Source organism: Mustela lutreola, chromosome 1, assembly GCF_030435805.1.
Source record: "Mustela lutreola isolate mMusLut2 chromosome 1, mMusLut2.pri, whole genome shotgun sequence".
In the NCBI taxonomy this organism is placed as follows: domain Eukaryota; kingdom Metazoa; phylum Chordata; class Mammalia; order Carnivora; family Mustelidae; genus Mustela; species Mustela lutreola.
The window spans coordinates 233,407,302-233,429,763 of record NC_081290.1 but is presented as its reverse complement, the minus strand read 5'-3'; the positions used below and the strand labels follow the sequence as shown (position 1 = coordinate 233,429,763).

The following is a 22,462-nucleotide window of genomic DNA, read 5'->3' as shown; positions in this document are numbered from 1 at the left end:
ACTAATTTAAAACTATTCCTCTAGAGAAAAGGGATCATCTTCTTAATTGGGGTCAACACTGCCACATCTTTCAGAGAATGAATACACAGCACTGCACAGAATGTATTGTGGGTAAGGATGTTTTCAAAAATTGATGAATCAGCAGGGACTTCTGGCTTGATAGCATGAGAAGCTCCACGGACCCATTATCCAGTGAAACTGACAAGAAAAATTTTTTTAAAACAACTGTTTAAAGTTTCTGGAAATGGTCCTAAAGCATACAGCAAATGAAGAAACATCTGCTTAAGAATATATCCTGAAACTCAGTAAGAACTGTGATAGAGTCTGTAGAACCTGAATTAGTATCTGCTCCCTCTCTCTCTCCCCACTTCCAAATCAGTAAGCCAGGAACTCCACTCTAGACTGGGGCCACCAAGAACACAGGGTTCTCTGACCCCAAGCTCCCAGCTCAAGGGCTATCTGTGTGAGAGGAGCAGTATAGCTCCATTTCTCACTCTGCCTCCAGTTACTGTGGCTTAGGCTAAGTTCTAGGTAAGTCCAGCCAAGAAGCAGGCCTCCCTGCTTCTACCCAGCCCCCACTTAAGAAGCAGGGACTTCACCTTGGATGCAAAGCCACTGAGGATCCTGAGGCCCTGACTGCCATTGCCCTGGCTTATAAGACAGCAAATATACTCTGGGAGAGGAAAGCCAAGACAGCCTGAAGCTTCTACCATGCCACCACTGAGTGCTCAGCTCCTAAAGTGGGGTAAAACACTCAAAGAGAAGCACACCATTATCCCCACCTCCAGCTCCAGAACCATGGCTCAGAGATTTTGCCTGGGGTGGAGAGCAGGCTTTACAAAGAGTTTTAAACCTCTTCCTAAAGGAAATTATTTTATTTGCAACAGAATGTGAAGGAGTTCAAGACCAAGTGCATTCTCAAAAATAGTGAAGGTAGTGGTAAAAGGCATCTAGGAGGAGACTGGTAGATTCATTAGAGATAAAAGCTAACTGTAGGCTGGAGAATTTGCTGGTGAGAATAGGAGAATGAGCTGGGAAGAGTCCTCCTGGGTTAACAACAAATCTCAAACACTTATCTCAGGAACTATCCTTTCAGAGGAGCCCCAATATGATTGGATCTGTCTGTGGAACACTGTTGAAAACAATAATCAGAAGACTACACTTAACAGCTAAATGTGGCCAGGAAAAGAGAGTCAATGAGGGTCCTACCCAAACCATTGTCATCCAAAAGTGACTATGGACATATCCAAAGCTTTACCCTCTAAGGAACAACAGGAGAGGCTTCACACTGAAGGGAATGGGTGGGAGGGAATGGACCACAAATAAGATCTTGCCAGCCACCAAACAAATGAACAAGCAAACAATAAGCAGCTGAAGGGGTTGAACCAGTACCTAGAGTTGCTACAATATACTATCAGAAACATCCAGTTCCCAACAAAAATATACAAGACATACAGATTAAGAGGCAAATATGACCCACATACCAGAAAAAAAACACAAGCAAAGGAAACTGTGAGAGTAATCAAATATCAGATTTAACAGAAGAAGACTTATTGATTAAAGACATTATATATATGTTCAAATACTAGAGGAATGTGTGATGACAAAGTCACATCAAGTAAAAAATGTCAATAAATATAAATTACCAAAAAGAACCACATGGATTTTGTGAAGTTGAAAAGTACAATAACTAAGAAAAAAGTATAGGTCAGGGGCTCAAACAGGAGAGCTGAACAGGCAGAAGAGAGAACTGACAAACCTGAAGAGAGACTGAAAGAAATTACACAATCTAAAAGAGCAAAAAAAGAATGAAGGAAATGAATTGTCTCAGAGAAATGTGCCATACCATTAAACACATAGGCATAATGGGGGAATCAAAAAAAGACTATAAAGAGAAAGAAGCAGAAAAAAATATTCAAAGAAACAACGGCTGGGAAATTCCCAACTTTATTGAAAAACATTATTCAGAAAGCTCAATAAACTCCAAAAAGGATAGGATAAATGCAAATGGATCCAGAGGTACATCATAGAAAATACTGAAAGCCAGGGATGCCTGGATGGCTTAGTTGGTTAAGGGATTGCTTTAGGCTCAGGTCACGATCCTGGAGTCCCAGGATTGAGTCCACAGCATTGGGCTCCCCTGCTCAGCAGGGAGTCTGCTTCTCCCTCTGACCCTCCCCTTTCTCGTGTTCTCTCTCTCTCCCTCTCTCATTCTGTCTCTCAAATAAATACCTAAAATCTTTGAAAAAGAAAATAATGAAAGACAAAAGCAAGAAGAAAATCTTGGAAGCAACAAGAGAAAAATGATTTGTCACAAAAAAAGTAAACTTGGGGCACTTGGGTAGCTCAGTGGGTTAACTCTCTGCCTTTGGCTCAGGTCATGATCTCAAGAGTCCTGGGATAGAGCCCCCACATCGGGCTCTCTGCTCAGTGGGGAATCTGCTTCCCCCTCTCTCTGCCTGCCTCTCTGCCTACTTGTGATCTCTCTCTCTGTCTATGTCAACAAAATAAATAAAATCTATTTTAAAAATCTTAAAAAAGAAAAAAGTAAACTCAATAAAATTAAAACAGGTAACCTCTCATCAAAAACAATGGATGCCAAACAGCAGGGAGAGGACATGTTCAAAGTGCTAAGAGAAAGAACTGTCAACCAATAATCTTATATCCAGCAAAACTATCTTTCAAACGTGAAGGCAAAATAAAGATACTTCTAGATAAACACTGAGAAAATTCATTGCTAGCTGACACACCTTACAAAAAACACTAAAGGGAGTTCTCAAGTCTGGTAAATGACCCTAGATAGTCATTTGAATCCACATGAAAAAATATATCTGCTTCTTTTTAAATAAGATTCACTCATTCACTGAACAGTATTTACTGAATGCCAATACTGAGCCAGGTACTATCCTAGGCGGCTAGAGATTTAGCAGAGATTTAGGATCTGAATAAAACAGATCTCCTGCCCTCATGAACCTCATATTCTAGACAATAAATAATAATCAATGATTAAATGACAGAATCCAGAAGGTGACTGAGTCCTTAAGAGTAAAACAAATTAAAAAGAAGTGATATGTAATGTAGGTCTGTGCCAGAAATGGGGTAGAGTGAGCAGAATTCATTACTAAATAGGGTGGTCTGGGAAAGGTCTCATCGATTAGGAGAAGTTTGAGAAAAGAAAAAATATTTGCAAACATGTGGGAATTATCAAAGCAGATATCTGGGAGAAGACTATCCTAGGCAGAGGTAAGAGCTAGAACCATGGCCCAAAAACAGAAACAACAAGATGTGTTTGCAGAACAGCAAGCAGTGTGACTGGAGTGAAAGACCCAGGGAGACTTATGACCTATAATAAATAGGGAAACTGTAATGATAAGGTGAAGCCAGACCACACAGGGCTTTCCTGACTCGTTTGGTCACTCTGGCTTTTGCCCTAAAAGAAAAATGAAGCTATTACAGGATTTTGAGCAGAGGGGTGAAATGATCTGGTTTGCATTTTTTCCTGTAAAACTCTCTAGCTACTACACTGAAAACTGACTGTAGACACAGTGATCTGTGATCTGTGTGAAATGATCAGATTTGGGGTATGTTTTGAAGGTAGAGCCCACTGGATTTATCAGTGGGTGTGAGTATGAAAGGAAATATGAATGATTCAGAGTATTTCAGGGCCAGGCAACTGAAACAATGGAGTTGCCTTCAACCGAGATGAGGAAGCCTGCGAGTATAGCAGGTTTTAGATGAGGTGGTACTTAGAATCCATGTGAAGTATGTTAAGCTTCAGATGTCTTTAAGATTTTTAGAAGAAAACACAAGGGTAAATCTCCATGATGTTGGATTTGACAATGAATTCTTAGATAGGACATCAAAAGCCTGCAGAGCAACAAATATAAATAAACTGGACTTTATCAAAATCAAAAACTTCTGTGCTTCAGAGATCACTATCAAAAAAGTGAGAGGTGAACCTACAAAATGGGAGAAAACATTTGCAACTGACATACCTGATAAGGGACTTGTATCTAAGATATATGAAGAACTTTAACAACTTGATGGTAAAAAGACAAAACAGCCCAATTTAAAAAAACAGGCAAAAAGGCAAAGGATATGAATAAAGACATATGAATGAAAATGAATATGAATAAAAAACAGGCAAAGGATATGAATAAAGCATTTCTCCAAAGAAGATATACAAACAGTCAATAACCACATGAAAAAATGTTTGACATCATTAGTCATGCAAATCAAAACCATAATGAAATATTATTTCACATCCACAAGGATGGCTGTGATTAAAAAAAAAAAAAAACAGATAATAACAAGTGCTGGTGAGGATTTGGAGAAATTGGAATACTCATTCATTGCCAGCACAAATGCAAAATGGTTCAACCACTTTGGAGAACAGTTTGACAGTTCCTCAAACAGGTAAACACAGTGACCATAAGACCCTGTAATGACACTCCAAGGTATATACCCAAGAGAAGTAAAAACGTATGTCCACAAAAACTTGTACATGTCCGTATACAGCAGCATTATTCATAACAGCCCAAAGGTAAAAACATACTAAATGCCCATCAACTGAGGAGAGGAAAAAGGAAAGGTAGTGTGTTCATACAATAGAACAGTCTTCAGCCATAAAATGGAGTGAAATTCTGACACATGCTACCACATGGATGAACCTTGAAAATTGTATGCTAGGTAAAATATGCCAGTCAGATAGGACCACATACTGGGGATCTCCCTTCAGCACAGGGCATGACCCAAGGGTCCGCGAACCATTGCATTGGGCTCTCTACTCAGTGGGGAGCCTGCTTCTCCCTGTCCCTCTGCCTGCCACTCCACCTGGCGCTCTGCCTACTTGTGCTCTCTGTCAAATAAATAAAATTTTTTAAAAATCTTTTTAAAAAAGGACCACAAATTATATGATTCCATTTGTAGGAAGCGTCCAGTAAAGGCAAAACTATAAATACAGAAAATAAATTAGCAGTTGTTCAGGGCTGTGAGGAAGAGGCAGATAGGGGAACAATAGTCAATGTGTATAGGGTTTCTCTTTGAGGTGATGAAAAGTTTCTAAAATTAACTATGGTAATGGCTGCACATATCTGTGAATATACTCATAACCACTGAATTATATGCTTTAAAAGGGTTTAATTATATGGTAAGTGTATTTTACATCAATAAAGCTGTTTTTTAAAAAAATGATGGGTTAGACCAGGGGCCAGGCAAATGTTTTTCCATAAAGGACCAACCAGTAAATATTTTAGTCTTGGTAGAACTTGTTACAACTACTCAATTGAACTTGTTACTCTACACAATTCTTGTGAGAACAGCCAAGGACAATATGAAATGAGTGGCTCTGCACCAGTCAAACTTTGTATTTACGGACACTGAAATTTGAATTCATGGAAATTTCACATGCCATAAAACTCTTCTTTGCATTTTTCCCCCCAACTATTTAAAAATGCAAAAGCCATTCTTAGTTTGTAAACTCTACAAAAAACAGGAAGGGGGTCATGACCCCTTGATTAAATATACCTACTCCTCCCTCTGTTACAGCTTCAAGTATTGAGGAATTCTCTCTCCCTTACAACCTCTATAAACAAGAGTCAACTCCGATTCCCCTCTCAATTTTTCCCCCATACTACTGGCCCTACGCATGACTTTCCAAGACTCTGGGACACCCAATTCCAGCCAAGCACTTAATAACAGGAAAAGTTCCTGGACTCCATTTCCAAAACAGAACACTTGGCAGAAGAGTTGAGTATTCACCATGTGTTCCTTTTAAATGCCACTCACCTTTAGGCAGTGAGGGGACAAGGGGAAAGGCTTGGGAACAGAGAATATAAAAGAGTAAGACTGGAGCACTTGGATGTTCCAACTGGTAGAGCATGCAGATCGATCTGGGGGTAGTGAAGCCAAGCCCCACAGTGGGCCAAGAGCATACTTTAAAAAAAAAAAAAAAAAAGAGTAAGACAAAGAGTAAGACAAACTCAGTTTCCTCTTTTACAAGCTTCTGGCTCCTAATCACTGCAAGAGGGAGAATTTAGGTTTATGCGTCAAAGAGCAATACCAAATAACCTTCCTTAAGAACAAAATCTATTCGTGTGTTCTAGTACCCCAAGGGAAGGAAGAGGGAGTAGTGAAGACATTAGGTGTTCTAGAAGCCTTTATTAAGAGGCATTTTATTTATTCATTTGCCCAACCAGCCATTTAAATGAGCAACACTATGTGACATGCCCTGTACGGGGATCCAAGAACACAGAGAGTTGTTTTTTTTTTTTTTTAAGATTTTATTTGAGGCACCTGGGTGGCTCAGTTAAGCATCTGCCTCTGCTCAGGTCATGACCCCAGGGTCCTGGCATTGAGGCCCACATCAGGCTCCCTGTTCAGCGAGGAGCCTGCCTCTCCCTCCCTCTCCCACTCTCCCTGCTGGTGTTTCTGCTCTCACTATCTCTCTCTCTGTCAAATAAATAAATAAAATCTTATTTTAAAAAAAAAAAAAACAAGGCAGGTTCCCAGCTGAGCAGGGAACCCAATGCAGGGCTCGATCTCAGGACTCTGAGATCATGACCTGAGCCAAAAGCAGACACTTAACTTACTGAGCCACCCAGATGCCCTGAATACAGAGATTCATCAGACATATCTAAAGCACCAAGATGAGGGGCACCTCAGCTCAGGTCATGATCCCAGGGTCCTGGAATCGAGCCCCATATCAAGCCCCACATCGAGCTCCACATCAGGCTCCCTGCTCATCAGGGAGCCTGCTTCTCCCTTTCCCGATACACCGCCCCTCTGCTCATGCTCTCTCTCACACTCTCTCTCTCAAATAAATAAAATCAAAAGGAAGGAATGAACAAACAAACAAAAGAACAAACGAATGAACAAACCATAGTGAGACAGATACAGAGAGAGTCAGTCCTTGTCGGCAAGAACCACTATTCTATGTGGAGGGTATGGCTGAATCCATCCTCAGTCCCAAGGACAGAGCCCAGAAACTCTCTTTCCAATCCTTCCAAGCCCACACTGCCTCAAACCCACAGAGTTTTCCACTCTGAACTAATTAGAGAGCTTGCTCACCCCCCAGAGACATCGAAAGCCTTCTGAAGTAATACCTGGGACAAATCTCCCAGATACAGCACTTGGTCACAAGGTCACTGTAAGCCTGTAAAATGCAGACAACCTCACAGGGATGACGTGGAGAAAACGAGATCATGTAAGACATCCCTCACAGTGCCTATATTTAAAAGTTGCTTCATAATTGTTTCACTCTTTTGAACTCAGCTCCTTTGGCAGGAGGGCTCATGCTGTGGAGAATGGTGTGTTCTGAGCCAACCGGCCCCTGACCTCTGAGTCCCAGAGACTTCTAATCTTAGCTCCTGCTCTCCAAGATGCCAGGTGGCTCAAGAAAAGACGGGTGCATCTGTGCCACACTGCTCTTCTCATGCCTACCTGACCTACAGCTGGGAGGGTCTAGCATTGCTGGGCACCAAGGGAAAAAGAAGAAGCTGGATAACAACACCACTAATGACATTTTCATGCAGAATTATGGGTCAAAAAGGATTCTTACCATCTGTTATCTTATAGGAACCACACACCAGCCATCAAAGGTAACCCTATCTTACAAAGAAACAATTCCCTAGACACCTCCCTACTTGATTGTCTCCCAAACTTGCCGTTTTGTTTGTTTGTTTGTTTGTTTGTTTTGTCTCCTGCCTTTACTCATGAAGTTCCTTCTTCCTGGGATGCTCCTCCTTCTTCTTTTCATCAGGAAACCCTGCTCATCTTTTTAAAAACCAAGTTCCAGGGGAGGGGGGGGACAAAAAAATAAAAAATAAAAACCAAGTTCCAGTTTCACCTACTCTGCAAAGCCAGCTTCTGACACCCTGTCAGTCAGAATGAGAGCCATCTCTGTTTACAGTCCTTCTAGTTCATCATCTTTGGGATAAAATCCAAGTTCCTCAGTATGGCAAGAATCTGGCTAATGCCTGTCATTCCCACCTCATGTCATCTCCAACCTCTCCCTCCCGGTCCCACTGTTACTTACATTCTATGCTCAAGTTAAAAGAACCACTGACTTCCTTCACTGGCTTTACCCTTCCCACCTCTGTTCCCAGGTTAACTTCTCTGCATCTCCCAAAATCCATCTCAGGCATCACTTCTTCTGGGTTGTGCTCCTGGCATCCTAGGATAAGTGAAATTCTCTCCTCTTAAAATTCCAGGAAAAAAAAAATTCCAGAGTATGGGGATGAACTACTCTCTCATCACAACATCTATTAGGACATGTATGTTCTCCTGCCTCACTAACATGTGAGCTCCTTGCAAGCAGAAAATTTGTCTTCATCTGTGCATATCCAGTACACAGCAGACACAAAATATGCTTGGAGAAGGAGAGTGGGGGAGAACATGAGAACAAATAAGGGGAGGGTCACAAAGCCTCAAGCGGATCAGCCATTACATCAAAACCAATTGTTTCTAATGCCATGAAGTATACTGAATGGGATACACATGCACAGACATGCAGAGAGAGACTTGCGTAAATCAACACAAACACCAGGTCCAAAGGCAGGTGAGGCCAGCCCCTGATTCCTCCTTAGACAGGAAGATTTGGAAGCTTATCCCTGAAGCAGGGCTTTTCTCTCTCTCTCTCTTTCTCTCTCTGGACTTGGCCATTTCTGGCTGCTAGATGACCCATCCTTGCATTCTGCCCACCACCATGTAGGGTCCACGCCAGCCTACATTAACGGCATCTTTGGACTCCCGATTATACTTCTGCCTCTGTTTTCACCTCCAGGTCCTGCATACTGTGCTGTTGCCTAACCATTTCCTCCTTATCTTCTCTTTGATTCTCGACCCAGCTTTCTCTCAGTTCCTGTGTCCTTGGATCTATGTTTCTCTCCTGCCTCCACTTCCTATCATACAGACACGCTTAAATACAGCAAGACATACAAATATAAAAAGGCATAAAATGAATTACACACACGCAAAAAAACAAACACGAGGCGCATAAACACAGCTACACATACAAACACACAGAGAAGTCTTACAAATCTACCTAGTCCATGTCACTGACAGGACTGCAGTCCAGAACAGACAAAGCAGACTCACCAGCGAGGGGTGGGGGGTGGTGAGGAAAACAACAGTCTGCGTAGTGAGAAAGAATTTCCCTGTCTGTCAAAGCAAACCACCGTCTGGGTTTTCCTGGAAACATGAGCGGTCCCATCTGGGGGAACTGCTGCTTCATGCTGTATCTGGCCAAGACACTGGGACAGATTGCAAACTAGGCCTACTCCCTCTGATGTGTAGCTCAGCTTGTCTGGCAACTGGTCCCTTGCCCTGAGTGCTGGCTGACAAGGCGTCTTCTGCTATCCCAGCACATGTTAGAGTACCTCGCCCTTATTTCTCTCGCAACTCCTACAGTCCTGCGCACGCCACCATCACGGCCTGCAAATGTGCCATTGTCACAGCCAGGTCCCAGGTCTGCCTCTCTCGCTACCCTGAGGGCTTATCAATGGCAAAGAGTACCTTATTTTCATCTCTACTTTGCAGATGAGGAAAGTGAGGCTCCAGATTACTTGGCCTTACAGCTCTGCACCGCAAAGTTTGGATCTGAATTCAGGTCAGCCTCCAAAGCTTATGCTTAGACTTTTAAAAAGGCAATGTCCAAATACTTTATTCGAGATATTCAGAAGAGTTTGGGCTGAATGCATGAGCAAGGCTTGAACTCAGTGAGAGCTGGGAGGTGAATGCTGCCGCCACCCTACAGTTAAATGTTTACAAGAAAAAATGGGGACGGGTCATTCCCTTAGCCTAAGGACCAGATTTCACCTGAAGAACGATTATCATTCATGGTATCACTCATCTCTGTTCTGTCCAAAAGGCCTGAGCAGACCTCAATCTGTGCTTTCCCGAGATTAGGGCAGGGGGTCAGAATGTTCTACAAGGCAGGAGATAAGATGGTGATTGCACCAGGAGACTGGCAGGAAGCTAGAAGGCAAAAAACCAGAGAGATGCCTCCAAACTAGCAATCCTTCAGGTCAGAGAAGAATTACTGCAGCAACAGAAATGTACACAGAAACCCATGCTGAGGTTATCTGAAAAGCTGTTTGCAATTATTTCTTTTCTGCCCTATTTTGCATATAGCAAACTGAAGGGAAAAAAAGGCAAAAGTGCCAGGCAGTCAAAGCCGTTAAAAGAGGAAGGAAGGAAATCTATGTTCAGGATTGGGTCCAGGGACCAAGGGGAAAGAAAGCTCCAATTCCCAGGGGCTGGCACGGCAATAGCAGTGGGAATCAGAGGGAGGCCCTGAGCACAAGGTGAATCCAGGAAAAATAAAACCAGGACAACATAGCCAGCTGCCTCTGACATCGCCCCTCCTGGAGCTCCATATAGTAAGTGCCAAGAATTTGATTCAGGTTCCTGGTATGTGGGTGAGAGGGAATTACCACCTGGGTTCTCCCACAACTTTCTTACCGCCTTAGCTTTCCCATAAGTGACAACTATAAAAAGGAAAAAGGAAGGGAGGGAGGCAGGGAGAGAGAGAAAAAGAGGATGGATTCTCCCAAAGAGAATGCCCCAGGGCTCTTCAGTCAGGTGTCCTCAAAAAACATCCACACTCACCCCAACAACGGGCAACCTAGCCCTCAGTTAGCTAACTAGGGGTCTTTGCTTCCAGATACCATGGCACTTCTGACTTGGAAGCCCTCTGCATATCTGTCAAAGTCAGGAGTGGGGCAAATGGAGACAGAACTCAACATGGGTTTCAAAGTGTTTCCTGTAGAACCCTCTGGGTTCCCAGGGATTAGACTACAGCAAGTCAAGGCAGAGGTGACCGCTACAACAACCAGTGTTGTAGGGACACTTTCACTTTTTTAACATCTTTATTTCAATATAATTTACGTACCAATTTAGTGTACAACTCAAGAGTTTTTAGCTTTTTCAGAGATGAGCAAACATCACCACAAGTTTAGAACATTTTCATCAGTCTCATGTAGATCTGAGTTGCAAAAGATCTAAGAGGTAACTATGAGCTAATTCAGTCTCGGTTTCCTTATTGGTTTTATTGGAAAAGTAATACCTACCCCCACAGGTTTCTTTTAAAGGTTCCGTGTGCGAGGGCAGGGAAAGCCCCCAGCATGGGTCTTGCAAGTGGGAGCAGTGGCAGGGGGGGAGGACATAATAGTACCAACGTGAACAAAACCACAGGCTGGGCACTTTCTTTCTTTCTTTTTTTTAATATTTATTTATTTGAGAGAGAAAGAGAGTGAGAGAGCCCAGCAGGCAGAGCCACAGGCAGAGGGGGAGGGAAGCAGACTACCCACTGAGCAGGGTGCCCGGTGCAGTGTGGGGCTTGATCTCAGGGCCCTGAGATCATGTGAGCCAAAGGCAGACGCTTAACCAACTGAGCCACCCAGGCGTCCCAGCCAGGCACTTTCTACTCAGAATTTCGTTTCGTCTTTGCTAGAATCCTTCAAGGCAGAGACCAATGCCCCCATTTGACCAGGAGGAAATGAAAGCTTGCAGATTTAAGAAACTTTCCAAGGTCATGCAACTAACTCTTGGTGAAGGTAAACCTAACCCCCTCATCTTTCTTGCTCCAAAGACTGTGCATACTTTTGCTCAGTCACACAGTCTTTCAGAATTCCTTTTTTCCTCTTTTTTTCATCTCTGCCCTGCTTCTACATGTTTTTCTCTACATCTTTCCTAGTATTTTTAACTATAATGATTTTACCTCCATCCAGATTCTGTATGTGACTCACAGCATAGGGTAGAGGGTTAGGGAAGGAGTCACAGAGGTCAGACATACACATCATACAGAAACAAAGAATGTCGTATCTGGATCCTAGACCCTCACATTCCTAGACACAGCCCACCACTAACTCAGCCACTATCCTGGCAGGAAACTCACAAATCCAATGCATACTGTCCCCATACCGCTGACCAACCAACCTTGCACTCTTGCTCTGCCCTAAGGAAACAACTGAAGGAGCACTAAGTGATAAGATCATTGCTTTCAAATCAAATTTCAAAAAAACTTAACTCATCACCTTTATGTGTAAGGCCCTGCACAAGATACTATGGGAGAAACAGTGATGTTTAAGGACCTGATTTCTGGCCCTAGAGGCACTCACGGTCTAACAGGATAGAGCACTAATTACAATACAGAGCAGAGCAATATGCCGAATGAGAGATTCATGCCAAGTACTCTAGAGCATGGAAAACAAAAAATTATTTCCCACTATAGGGAAACAACAAGATTTCTAGGAGAAAACATTTACTCTAGGCCAGTAGGTCTCAACCAGGGGCACTACTTTTTTTTTTTTTTAAGATTTTATTTACTATTTGAGAGAGAGAGAGCACAAGCAGGGAGTGGGGGGCACAGGCAGAGGGGACAGGGAGAAGCAGACTCTTCTCTGAGCAGGGAGCCAAATGTGGGACTAGATCCCAGGACCCCGATGCGGGGCTCGATCCCAGGACCCTGAGATCATGACCTGAGCTGAAAGCAGACGCTTAACCAACTGAGCCACCCAGGCGCCCCAATCAGGGGTACTTCTATTCCCCAGGGCAACTGACAATTGGCAATAGAGACATTTTGGTTGTCACAACTTTGAGAAGAAGGAGTGATGGTGGAGGTTTGCTACCCATATCCAGTGTATAGAAGTTGGGAAGCTGCTAAACATCCAACAAAGAGAGCTCCCCACCACAAAGATCCGAAAACGTCCAAAACGTCACTAATGCTGATGTTAAGACACCCTGATCTAGGCCTTTGTGGACAAGTGGAATTTTTACAGGCAAATGGGAGCCAGAGAGACACTGAGATGAAAATTTATCTAAAGCAAAGGCACAGCGATTAGATAGAAAGAACACATTTGAGATGGTTGTAGCATGAAGTAAATGAACACTGTGTAATATGAACTAGTTGGGAAAGCCAAAGGCAGATTGTGGGAGCACTGAAGGGCAGGTTAGAGTTTACATTAATTTAGTAAGTAAAGGTAGACCACTCTTAAGTTTCATCATCTCTAAAACACAGTAACACCTAGCTCATACAGTGGTCGAGCATTAAAGGAAAGTGTATATGCAACAGATAGAACAAGGCTTGGCACACGGTAGGGATGTTCCTTTTCCACTGCACTCCCTTTACAAGGCAGAAGTAATGATCAGAGTTGTGCTTTAGTAATCCCAGTAATAGTGCAAAAAAAGACAAACTTACAGGCAAGAGAATATACTCAAAACCTTTCAGGGCACAAAACAAGACATTTTAATTACGTGCTAAATTGAGTTGCTTTCGACTGTGTGCTATGGGAGTTAGTCCTGGGATGACAGAGGGATCGGTGGGGGCGGGGAAAGTCAGGGAAAGTTCAGGACAAGCGAGTCCCGAGCATTCCAGAAGATATCGAAGACTGATGTGGACAGGACCGAGGGCTGAAGGGGAGGGTAGAAGAAGTTAATCCCAGCCAGGCAGAACTAGCTGAGCAAAGATAGGGCACTGCAATAAGTGTGGAATGAGCCTGAGGCAGTGAGGGCCAGGGAAAACCACAGTGGTAGGAGGTCCGTCCAGAGAGTCTTAAGAAAGACTAAGGCCAGATCTGAAGGGATGGAGTGCTTGGCAAAGGAAGTCACGTGGAATTGGAAAAGAAAATCACATAGGACACAGGAAACCAAAATGTGACTTGGGAAGATCATTGGCAGCATGTACAACATGGGGGCTACAGGGGAAACTAGAGGCAAGGGAGCACGGAGAGGTGCCCACAGCCATCTGGACATACAGAAATAAGACCCAAAGCCTAAGGAGGGAAAGCAATTCTTAGTAATCATGCTAGTACTTCTGGGCATACTCACCCACACCCAAATTAGCCCAGGCTGGCCAGAGCACCAGCTACGTGCAGGAAGCCCATGGGGCTTCTCTCCCTCCCTATGTACCACCTCCTATCAAGGCCAACTCCTTCAGGCCTCTGGATTTTGCAGGTGGAGCCTCTCCTCTCAAGGTTGAGTTCCCCCAGCACTAATTCCACCTGGTGCCAGATTCCATCTGGCCACAGTCCACACAGTCCCCCAGGACCCAACGGGCCCCATGGGGGGACAATACAAAAGGGAGAAAGCAAGTCAACTTCTACCCCATGTCAAAACAGATCTGATGACAGTATTATAGTATGGCTTTGTTGCTCAGAAATCCTCTAGCCGTCAGATGGGTGGGAGAAAAGGAGAAGTTCTCACTGGACCTTTTCAGAAGCACACAGGCAGGGGCCAGAGGCTGTCATGCCTCACCCCCACCATGTGGGCCACTCAGGGAATAGAGGACTGCCTCCTGCAGCACCTGCACCCAGGCCCTGGTCAAGTCACCATGCTGTTGGGGGGTGGCTCCCAGAGCTGAGTGCTACAGGTCGTGGGATGATGAGAGAGCTGATTGGAAACTTGCTATAGAGCCCAGCCCTCACAATCTGCACCATCACACTGAGGGAGGAAAACACACGGATTTAGCACCTATCCGTGCACCAGCCATTTGCATACATTCAATTCTTACAACCCTCCAAAGAACTACCCTCCTCAAAGAGCTGAATAAATTGAGGCTTGGAGAGGTGCAGCTACCCGCCTATATGTCACACAGCAAGTGTGAATAGCAAAAGGTAACCATCACTGAGCCTCTTCCACACACCAGGCCTTGTCCTGAGTACCCTTCACGCATTGTCTCTCATGAGCTTCGCAACAATTCCAGGAGACACCTACTATTATTGCTGCACTTCTAACAAGGAAACCGAGTCTAAATGAGATTCAATAACTTCTCCAAGTCTCCATGGCTGCTAAAGGCAGAGCCAGGCTTAGACCTAGGGCTGTGTGACTCCATTGCACCACTTCTCAACCCCGTGCTATGCTCCCACACCACACACCACAGACACTAACGAAAACAGAAGTTGGTTCTGCAGCTTCCTGGGCTCCGACTGCTACCTACCCATCCCCATCCCCACCCCAAAATGTGTGATCACACCCTTGTTCAAGCCTCCCTTCTCAGCAGACACCAGGCTGCTACAGCAGTATTAGTCAGTCATTCCACACGGTGATTAAATTAAACACCCATTCTGTACAGGACGCGGCTGGGCATCAGGGAAATAGAGGCAAACAAATGAAATAAGGGTGGTCCCTGCCCTGAAAAGTCTCACAACCTGATGAGAGAGACACATCACTGAAGCAAACATTAAAATACAAATTGTCAGATGTAGGGGGCTTTCCTAGAAATACAGAAGAAACGTAAAAGGGAAAACCACCAGCATTCACTGACCTTCAGTCGTGTGTCTGCTCCTAAGCTGACAACTTTTTTCTTAATTAACATATGATGAAATTAACTTTGGGGGGATATAGTTCTATGAGTTTTGACACATACTTAGACTCTCATAACTGTCTTACAACCCAGACCCAGGAAAATTCTATTACTCCCCCAAATTCCTTCATTCTGTCCCTTGGTAATCAAACCCTCCCCACACTTCTAACACATAGTAACCACTGACCTAGCTCCCATCCCTACACTTCTGTCTTTCTCAGAACGTCATCGAGATGGAATCACAGAGCATGTCACTTTTTTAGTCCGGTGTTTTTTACTGAGTACAAGGCCTTTGAGATTCATCTATGTGGTGTACATCAATATTCATTCCTTTTTTATTGCTGAGCCATTTCCCACCGTTTGTTTACACACTCACACATGGAAGGACATCGATTTGTGTCCGGCTTTTGGCCACTCCAAATAAAGCTACTATCAACACTATATACAAGTTTTAGTATGAATACAAATTTTCATTTATTTATAGGGGTAAATACCTAGAAGCAGAATTGCTGGGACAGGTAATAAATCATGTTTAACTTTCTCAGAAGCTCTATAAGCAAACGTTCCGGTGGCTCTTCCTCCTCGCCTGACACTTGGTGGTGCCCATTTTTTAATTTTAGCCATTCTGCCAGATGTGTAGTGGTATCTCACTGAGGTTTTAATCTGTACTTCCCTAATGGCTGGTGATATTGAGTGATGTGAAATCTTTTCACACATTTCTTTGTCATCCATATAACTTCTTTGATGAAGTGTCTTTTTAAATCTTTTCCCATTCTGGAGTTGCTTGTTTTCTGTTGTTCAGTTTGGGAGTTATTTGTGCCAGAAACCTTTTTTATGATTTATTTATTTTTATTTTAAAGAGACAGAGAGAGAGAGACCATGCAATCTGGGAGAGGGACAGAGGAAGAGGAAGAGAATCTCAAGCAGACTCTCCGCTGAGCACGAACCCATCACGGGACTCGATCCCAGGAGCCTGAGATCATGACCCAGACCAAAATCAGGAGCCAGATAGCTGTTGCACCGAGCCACCCACACACCACTGTGCCAGAAACTTTTACCTTTGCTCACTGCATTCTGACAGTAACCCTGCAATAGGAGTCATTAGCCACCATTTTACATAAGAAAACTAAAGGAGAAGTCACTAAACTACTACAATGACAATTCTTCCTAATTTCAGAATTTTACTCATTATTTAATTGCCTGTGACGTACAGACCACTAGAAGGCAAGCTCTATGAAAGCTGAAATCTTATCTGTTTTGTTTGCTATAGAATCCATATTCCTATAATGGTGCCGGGCACACAAAAGGTATTCAATAAAAATCCGTTTAACATCTGGATAAATGCCTTGATTACCCATGTAGCCTCCAGGAAGACAATAACACTGCTCTCAAAATGTCAGGACAGGTCGAAGGGATGGTGGCTGTTGACTGCCTCTCCCTGTATACCTCAGACTGCCAGACAACCCGATAGGACCATCCCCCTGCAGCAAATCCTTTCCCAATGCGCAGTGTTCCCACCCAAGGTCTCAGTAGAACATAGGCCATGAATTTCCACACTGGTGGGCTGGTTGAACTTTCTCCCAGCCTTGAATGAGGGGCACCATCGCCAAGATTGCCATCTTGCTCATCTGAAGGGCCCACAATCCATAGCCTTTTGCCAACTCAGAAGCAAGCAAAGAGAATCCTTGGCTGCCCCCCACACAACTGATTATATATTTTCTACAAAATGCCTGCTGAGTCTCAGCTTGCCATAAGTCAAATTTCATAGCTCACAGCAGAATAAAAACAGCAATTAGAAATGGGGATGAATCAAAGACAAGATGGAAATTATAGGAAGAAATCACAACAATGAATATGGGAATCCAGGAACTGGGGTAATCGTGTAAGAGGCCCTGAAGACATGTTTTGAATGACTCAAATAAAGGCACCACTCTGTTCACAATAATCTTTGAAAAGAGAGACTTATTTCAAAAATGGCTAAATATTAAGAGAGCTAGAACTGAGGTTATAGTTCAGTCATCTGAAAAACTTACTGATATGAGGCTGAATAAAAATGAGGCCTTATAGGGCATCCCTTCAGACTTGCGTTAAGATCTTTGGGGAATCAGCAGGGCTTTTTAAGTGGTCATGAAAAGCTCATGTCCTTCATGGTCAGCACAAGCAGGGTTTCATCACTCACGACTCAGGGCCCATCAGCCAATATTCTAAGCTCTGAGCTGTCCACCCAATGCTCTAGTTAGCTAGAACCTGACCTCTAAGGTTGTCTCGTATGTTTACACGGACTTAAGCACACATACTTTGCTACCATTATTTCTCTTTCAAAGACAGTTGCTTGTGACGAGTCATGAAAACCCAGACTGGGAGGCCCCGCTCACCACCAGCTGAAGCCAAGGCAAAGCCAGAAGTTATACTGAAAAAGAACAGCTCACCACTGGCACAGAGAAGAGCAGGGTGACAGCTTTTGTGTTATTTTAGAACAGTCTGTGCTGATGAGCTTTTTGTTGTGGTAACATTCCTCTAAAAAGAACATTTTCTTCCTCCCCTCATTGACAAAGAAATCAGCAGAAAGTGAAAAAAAGGAGGAGCAGATAACAAAGATATCCAGGAATTTGTGGATCTTGGATCATATCACCTTCTTAACTGATGTGCCATCCATCCCCTAGTCCTGTGGCTAGGCCCCCAGAGAGAGATCAGGAAGCCTCTAGGCCTCATCTGCTTCTAGGAACATGGTTTTATTCTCAGCACAAGCAAATAAAATTTGGGTTCTTTGAGGGCCAGAGCCACTTCTAGATGCAACTAAAAGTTCTGCTACTTTTATCAGGCGTCCTTGCTCAAGGATCTACAGTTGGCAGGTTCAACAAGGAGACCTCTCTCAGCCAGGCTGCCTGAGCCCCGACTTTCCTTTCCAGGTTTTTGTCCTGCTGCCTTCCCCCACAGTTGCTCTGTCTGACCAAACCCACCCACCATGCTCTTACTACCTCCACATCTGTGCTCACGCTTGCTCCCTACTTACTACTCAGGCTGCCCCATTCCTTCCACGCCACCTGAATATCTACTTTTGCTCCAGGAGGTCTATTTTTGTCCTCCTATAAATTCCTTGGGCCTCATCTAATTCAACCTAATACAAGGATCCCCTCGGCTAACCAGTCAGTAGGATGCTGTTTTCTACAGGCCCACCCTCAGTGACTGGGAGCTCACTGCATACCTACCAAGAAAGCCTTTTCTACAAGATGGTGCTGGTAGACAATTCTTTATTCTAAAAGAATATGCCCATATTTTATTTTTCTCACACTGGTCCTGGTTCTGTCCTTAGAATAAGAGAAATAGTACACCAGTACTTCACAGCATGAGCTTTGAAATCAGATCTGTACTCGTACCCAGTGTGTCCTTGGAACAAGCCTTCCCAAGGCTCCAATCCTTGACAATAAAACCAACTTCAAAAGGCTGTTAAGAAAGGTAAAAGAGTTAATTATGCAAAGAGCTTAACACTGTGCCTGGCACGGAATAAGAATTCAATAAACGCTAGCTAGTGTTGTGGTTTTCATTGCCTGCACCATCGTTATTTAAATCTGATTCCTCCACTCCTAGTGTATTTGAAGATAGAAATTTTATTACCTGAATCTTTTCTTTTCCAGGCTCATGTTTCTCCACTAGCCTGTAAATGATATGAGGACAGATGCGTGTGTCCTCTTCACTGCCACAGCCCCATGTCTACAACCGTGCCTGGCACATACATGATATCTATAAATACTGAATTCTATTGGACGTCTCCATTTCATAGTTTCCTTGCCCTTCATTGTTCACGTCGCTCCTTTACAGGCTCTCACCGTTCCAGATGCTTCTAACAATGTGAGATCCAAAATTGAGCTCAAAACTTAAAAGGTAGGCTGACAAGCAGGGTGAAGAGACTGGGCTTACCTCTCCCTTGTGACACACACCATATCATTATTAAAGATTTGGCACAACTTGGCCGCTTCACCAAACTGCTGGCTCGTGTTGAGCTGGAAATCAACTGAAACCTTTACATCTTTTCACACACGATGACTTCATACTCTGGGCTCTGTGGAATTGGAACTGCAGTGATGCCAAAAGGTGAGACAATAACAGAGTTTTTTCCTTCTAGAGATTTCTCTCATGCCTACTATCTGGACCACTCAACAGGCTCCCAGCAACTGCGGCATGCAATTCAGAATGATGTTTCTAAAAACATGTGTTTCGGGGCGCCTGTGTGGCTCAGTGGGTTAAAGCCTCTGCCTTCGGCTCAGGTCATGATCCCAGGGTCCTGGGATCGAGCCCCACATCGGGCTCTCTGCTCGGCAGGGGGCCTGCTTCCTCCTCTCTGCCTCCTCTCTGCCTGTGTCTCTGCCTACTTGTGATCTCTGTCTGTCAAATAAATAAATAAAATCTTTTAAAAATAAATAAATAAATAAACAAACAAATAAATAAATAAAATAAAAAATAAAAACATGTGTTTCTTCCTCCCAAACAGAGTATAAACTCCCAGAGGGCAAGATAATGACCACCTTGACTTCTCTCCTGCTTGCCAACACAAGACTGAGCACACAGCAAGGATAGATGGATGCCCTCCGCCTGCAGCAGGATTACAGTAAGGAGGCAGGGGAACTGCAGAGACCAACATCAGGGCTCCCTCTCCCTCTCAAACAGCACAGCACAGTCAGTGTTGTGCTTCTGGCTGGTAGGCAGATTGGAGCCAGTCCAGACAGAGACACAGACATCAGGCCTGCACGCGGACAGGCTGGGTCCTACAGAATCACCTCCCTTGACAAGGAGGAGCTCCTAGAGAACAAGCCAACATCAAAAACATCTCTCCACAGGGAAGAGTGTCTGGACAGCTTTCGGGGACTGTCCACACAGGGAGAGAAGAGAGCCACGGCACGGTGAGAGAGCTCACCTCATCGCTTTCTTCCACATCCACATCACCATTGGCATCATCATCCATCAGCTTGTGGATGCTGCGGACTGCGTCAAAGCTGAGCTTCTCATCCTCACTGTGGCACAGGGGCTTGTCAATCCGGCAAAACTCTGTACAGGAAAAGCAAGAGACAACATTACTGTGGGCCGTGCCCCGCCTGTCCCTGGGTCCATAGCTTCCAGCAGCTAAATCCTCAGGCAGTCACTTCACTGGCTATTTCTACAGCGAGAAAAGGGTTTCATGCAGTCTTCAACTCTCTCCCCAACAATGTGCTGAGCTTCCCCATTTAGGGACAATGCCTTATTATCCTAATCAATCCCTGGCAGGCAAGTCAAGAATAAAACTAGGACTACACGGGAATCGGGCGCCTGGGTGGCTCAGTGGGTTGGGCCTCTGCCTTCGGCTCAGGTCATGGTCTCAGGGTCCTGGGATCGAGCCCCACATCGGGCTCTCTGCTCAGCGGGGAGCCTGCTTCCCCTTCTCTCTCTCCCTGCCTTTCTGCCTACTGTGATCTCTGTCTATCAAATAAATAAATAAAATCTTTTTTAAAAATGTTGAGTTTTTAAAAAAAGGAATACACTGGGATCTAGAACAAAGAACATGAATAGGTAACTCACAAGAAAATATATATATAAATGAAAGAAAATACAAGCAACCAATGGACATAGGGGGAAAAAGTTTCGCCTTACTAGTAAGGGAAGAAATACATATTCAGATGAAATATCACTTTGAGTCAGTCGATAAATAAATGTGCATTAATACAGTCTTTCTAGAAACAGGAACACATCCCATTTACTACAGTGGCAAAAAAATAAGTTTTCCTTCTCATTCACCTTATCACTGCTGGGAGTAGCAAAGTGCCAGCCCTGGGCTCGCTGCAGAGAGCCCTCACCTGCTGAGCTATACAGTCAGCGAGAGCTATCAGGCACCCAGGGTCCTGAGCACATCAGCTACAACAATGTGGGAAGCCCACAGGCCCCCAGGGCAGCTTCCTCCACCACCAATACACAGTCATGTGGCACTAAAGCCAGCACAAGAGCTGAGGCCACCTAACCCTCCCTCTCTTAGAACCCTGTGAGGGCCCCTGAGTGGCTCAGTGGGTTAAGCCTCTGCCTTCAGCTTAGGTCGTGATCCCAGGGTCCTGGCATCAAGCCCCTCATCGGGCTCCCTGCTTGGAGGGGAGTCTGCTTCTCCCTCTCTCTCTGCTTGCCTCTCTGCCTACTTGTGATCTCTGTCTGTCAAAAAATAAAATCTTTAAAAAAAAAGAAGAAGAAGAAGAACCCCGGGAAACACTATGCACACAGCAGAAAGAGCCTAGCATCTCGCCTTAGCTCTACCGTGTAACCCTAGGGAGGTCACTTCCCTTCTCCAGGCCTCAAGCTCGGGTATCTGAAAAAGACATTGTAAGTAAAGTTTCTAGAATGTCTTCCAATGGTTAGATTCTAAAATTCCTCTTTCCCTGTGACCCTGATCTTGATAACTTCTCTCTGGCAAGAATCCTCATATTACTCCCAAGGAAGAAGATGTCACAGAAGAGAAAAGCAAGGACCAGGAGAAGAGGCTGCTGCTGTGAAGCCTTCTAGAAAGCACTAATCAAAGACCTGAAACATTCCACTCCATTTAATCATTTTCCTGTCTGCTGTCAAAGGCAGCAACAGGACAGGACTAGTCACCTCCCTCTCACTGGCTAGTTGCTCAAATCCTTTTCAAAATGAGGGAGTGCTATAAATGTTAAATGTGGAAAATGTCCCATATGTGACTCAGTAAAAACAGGTTGGATACTGGAGCTCACAGATGGTAACTGTTGTGCCCAAAGTCAAAGACAGCTGAATAGCCACAGCGAGAGCCCAGGCCTACTGACTCCCAGGCCCACACTTCACCTGACTGCTTTTATGCCAAGGCAACCAAACAGCTTTAAGGTGTTCTGGAAGTCACAGATGGTAAGAAGTCCACTGAGGAAATGGCTTTACAGAAGCCAAAAAGTAAGATAAACAGTATACATACCAAAGAAATATCTCCATATAATCTTATATTCTTCTACATTTGTCCTACAAGTTGGAGTGGAGGGTGGGGTGGGTACTGAGAGAAAGAGGAGAATGCAGCCAAGCATTAAGGCATTGTTTCTCAACTTCCTCACCAACAAGAGTTCTTGGCATGATCGTTTTCGTTCATGGACTCCTATCCACGAACTACCTATCCAAAAAAGGATTGCAGTAAGTAATGACTGG

General features: G+C 44.2%; 1 protein-coding gene across 4 annotated transcripts in view; it reads right to left on the bottom strand.

The window, feature by feature from the left end:
* STIM1 (stromal interaction molecule 1) overlaps positions 1-22,462 on the bottom strand; it is a 193,637-nt gene that overhangs the window by 67,177 nt on the left and 103,998 nt on the right. For all 4 annotated transcript variants that reach the window (XM_059134215.1, XM_059134221.1, XM_059134225.1 and 1 more), the window contains exon 2: positions 20,214-20,344. In XM_059134215.1, coding sequence (XP_058990198.1) covers positions 20,214-20,344 — 131 coding nt within the window. The remainder of the gene's footprint in view (positions 1-20,213; positions 20,345-22,462) is intronic.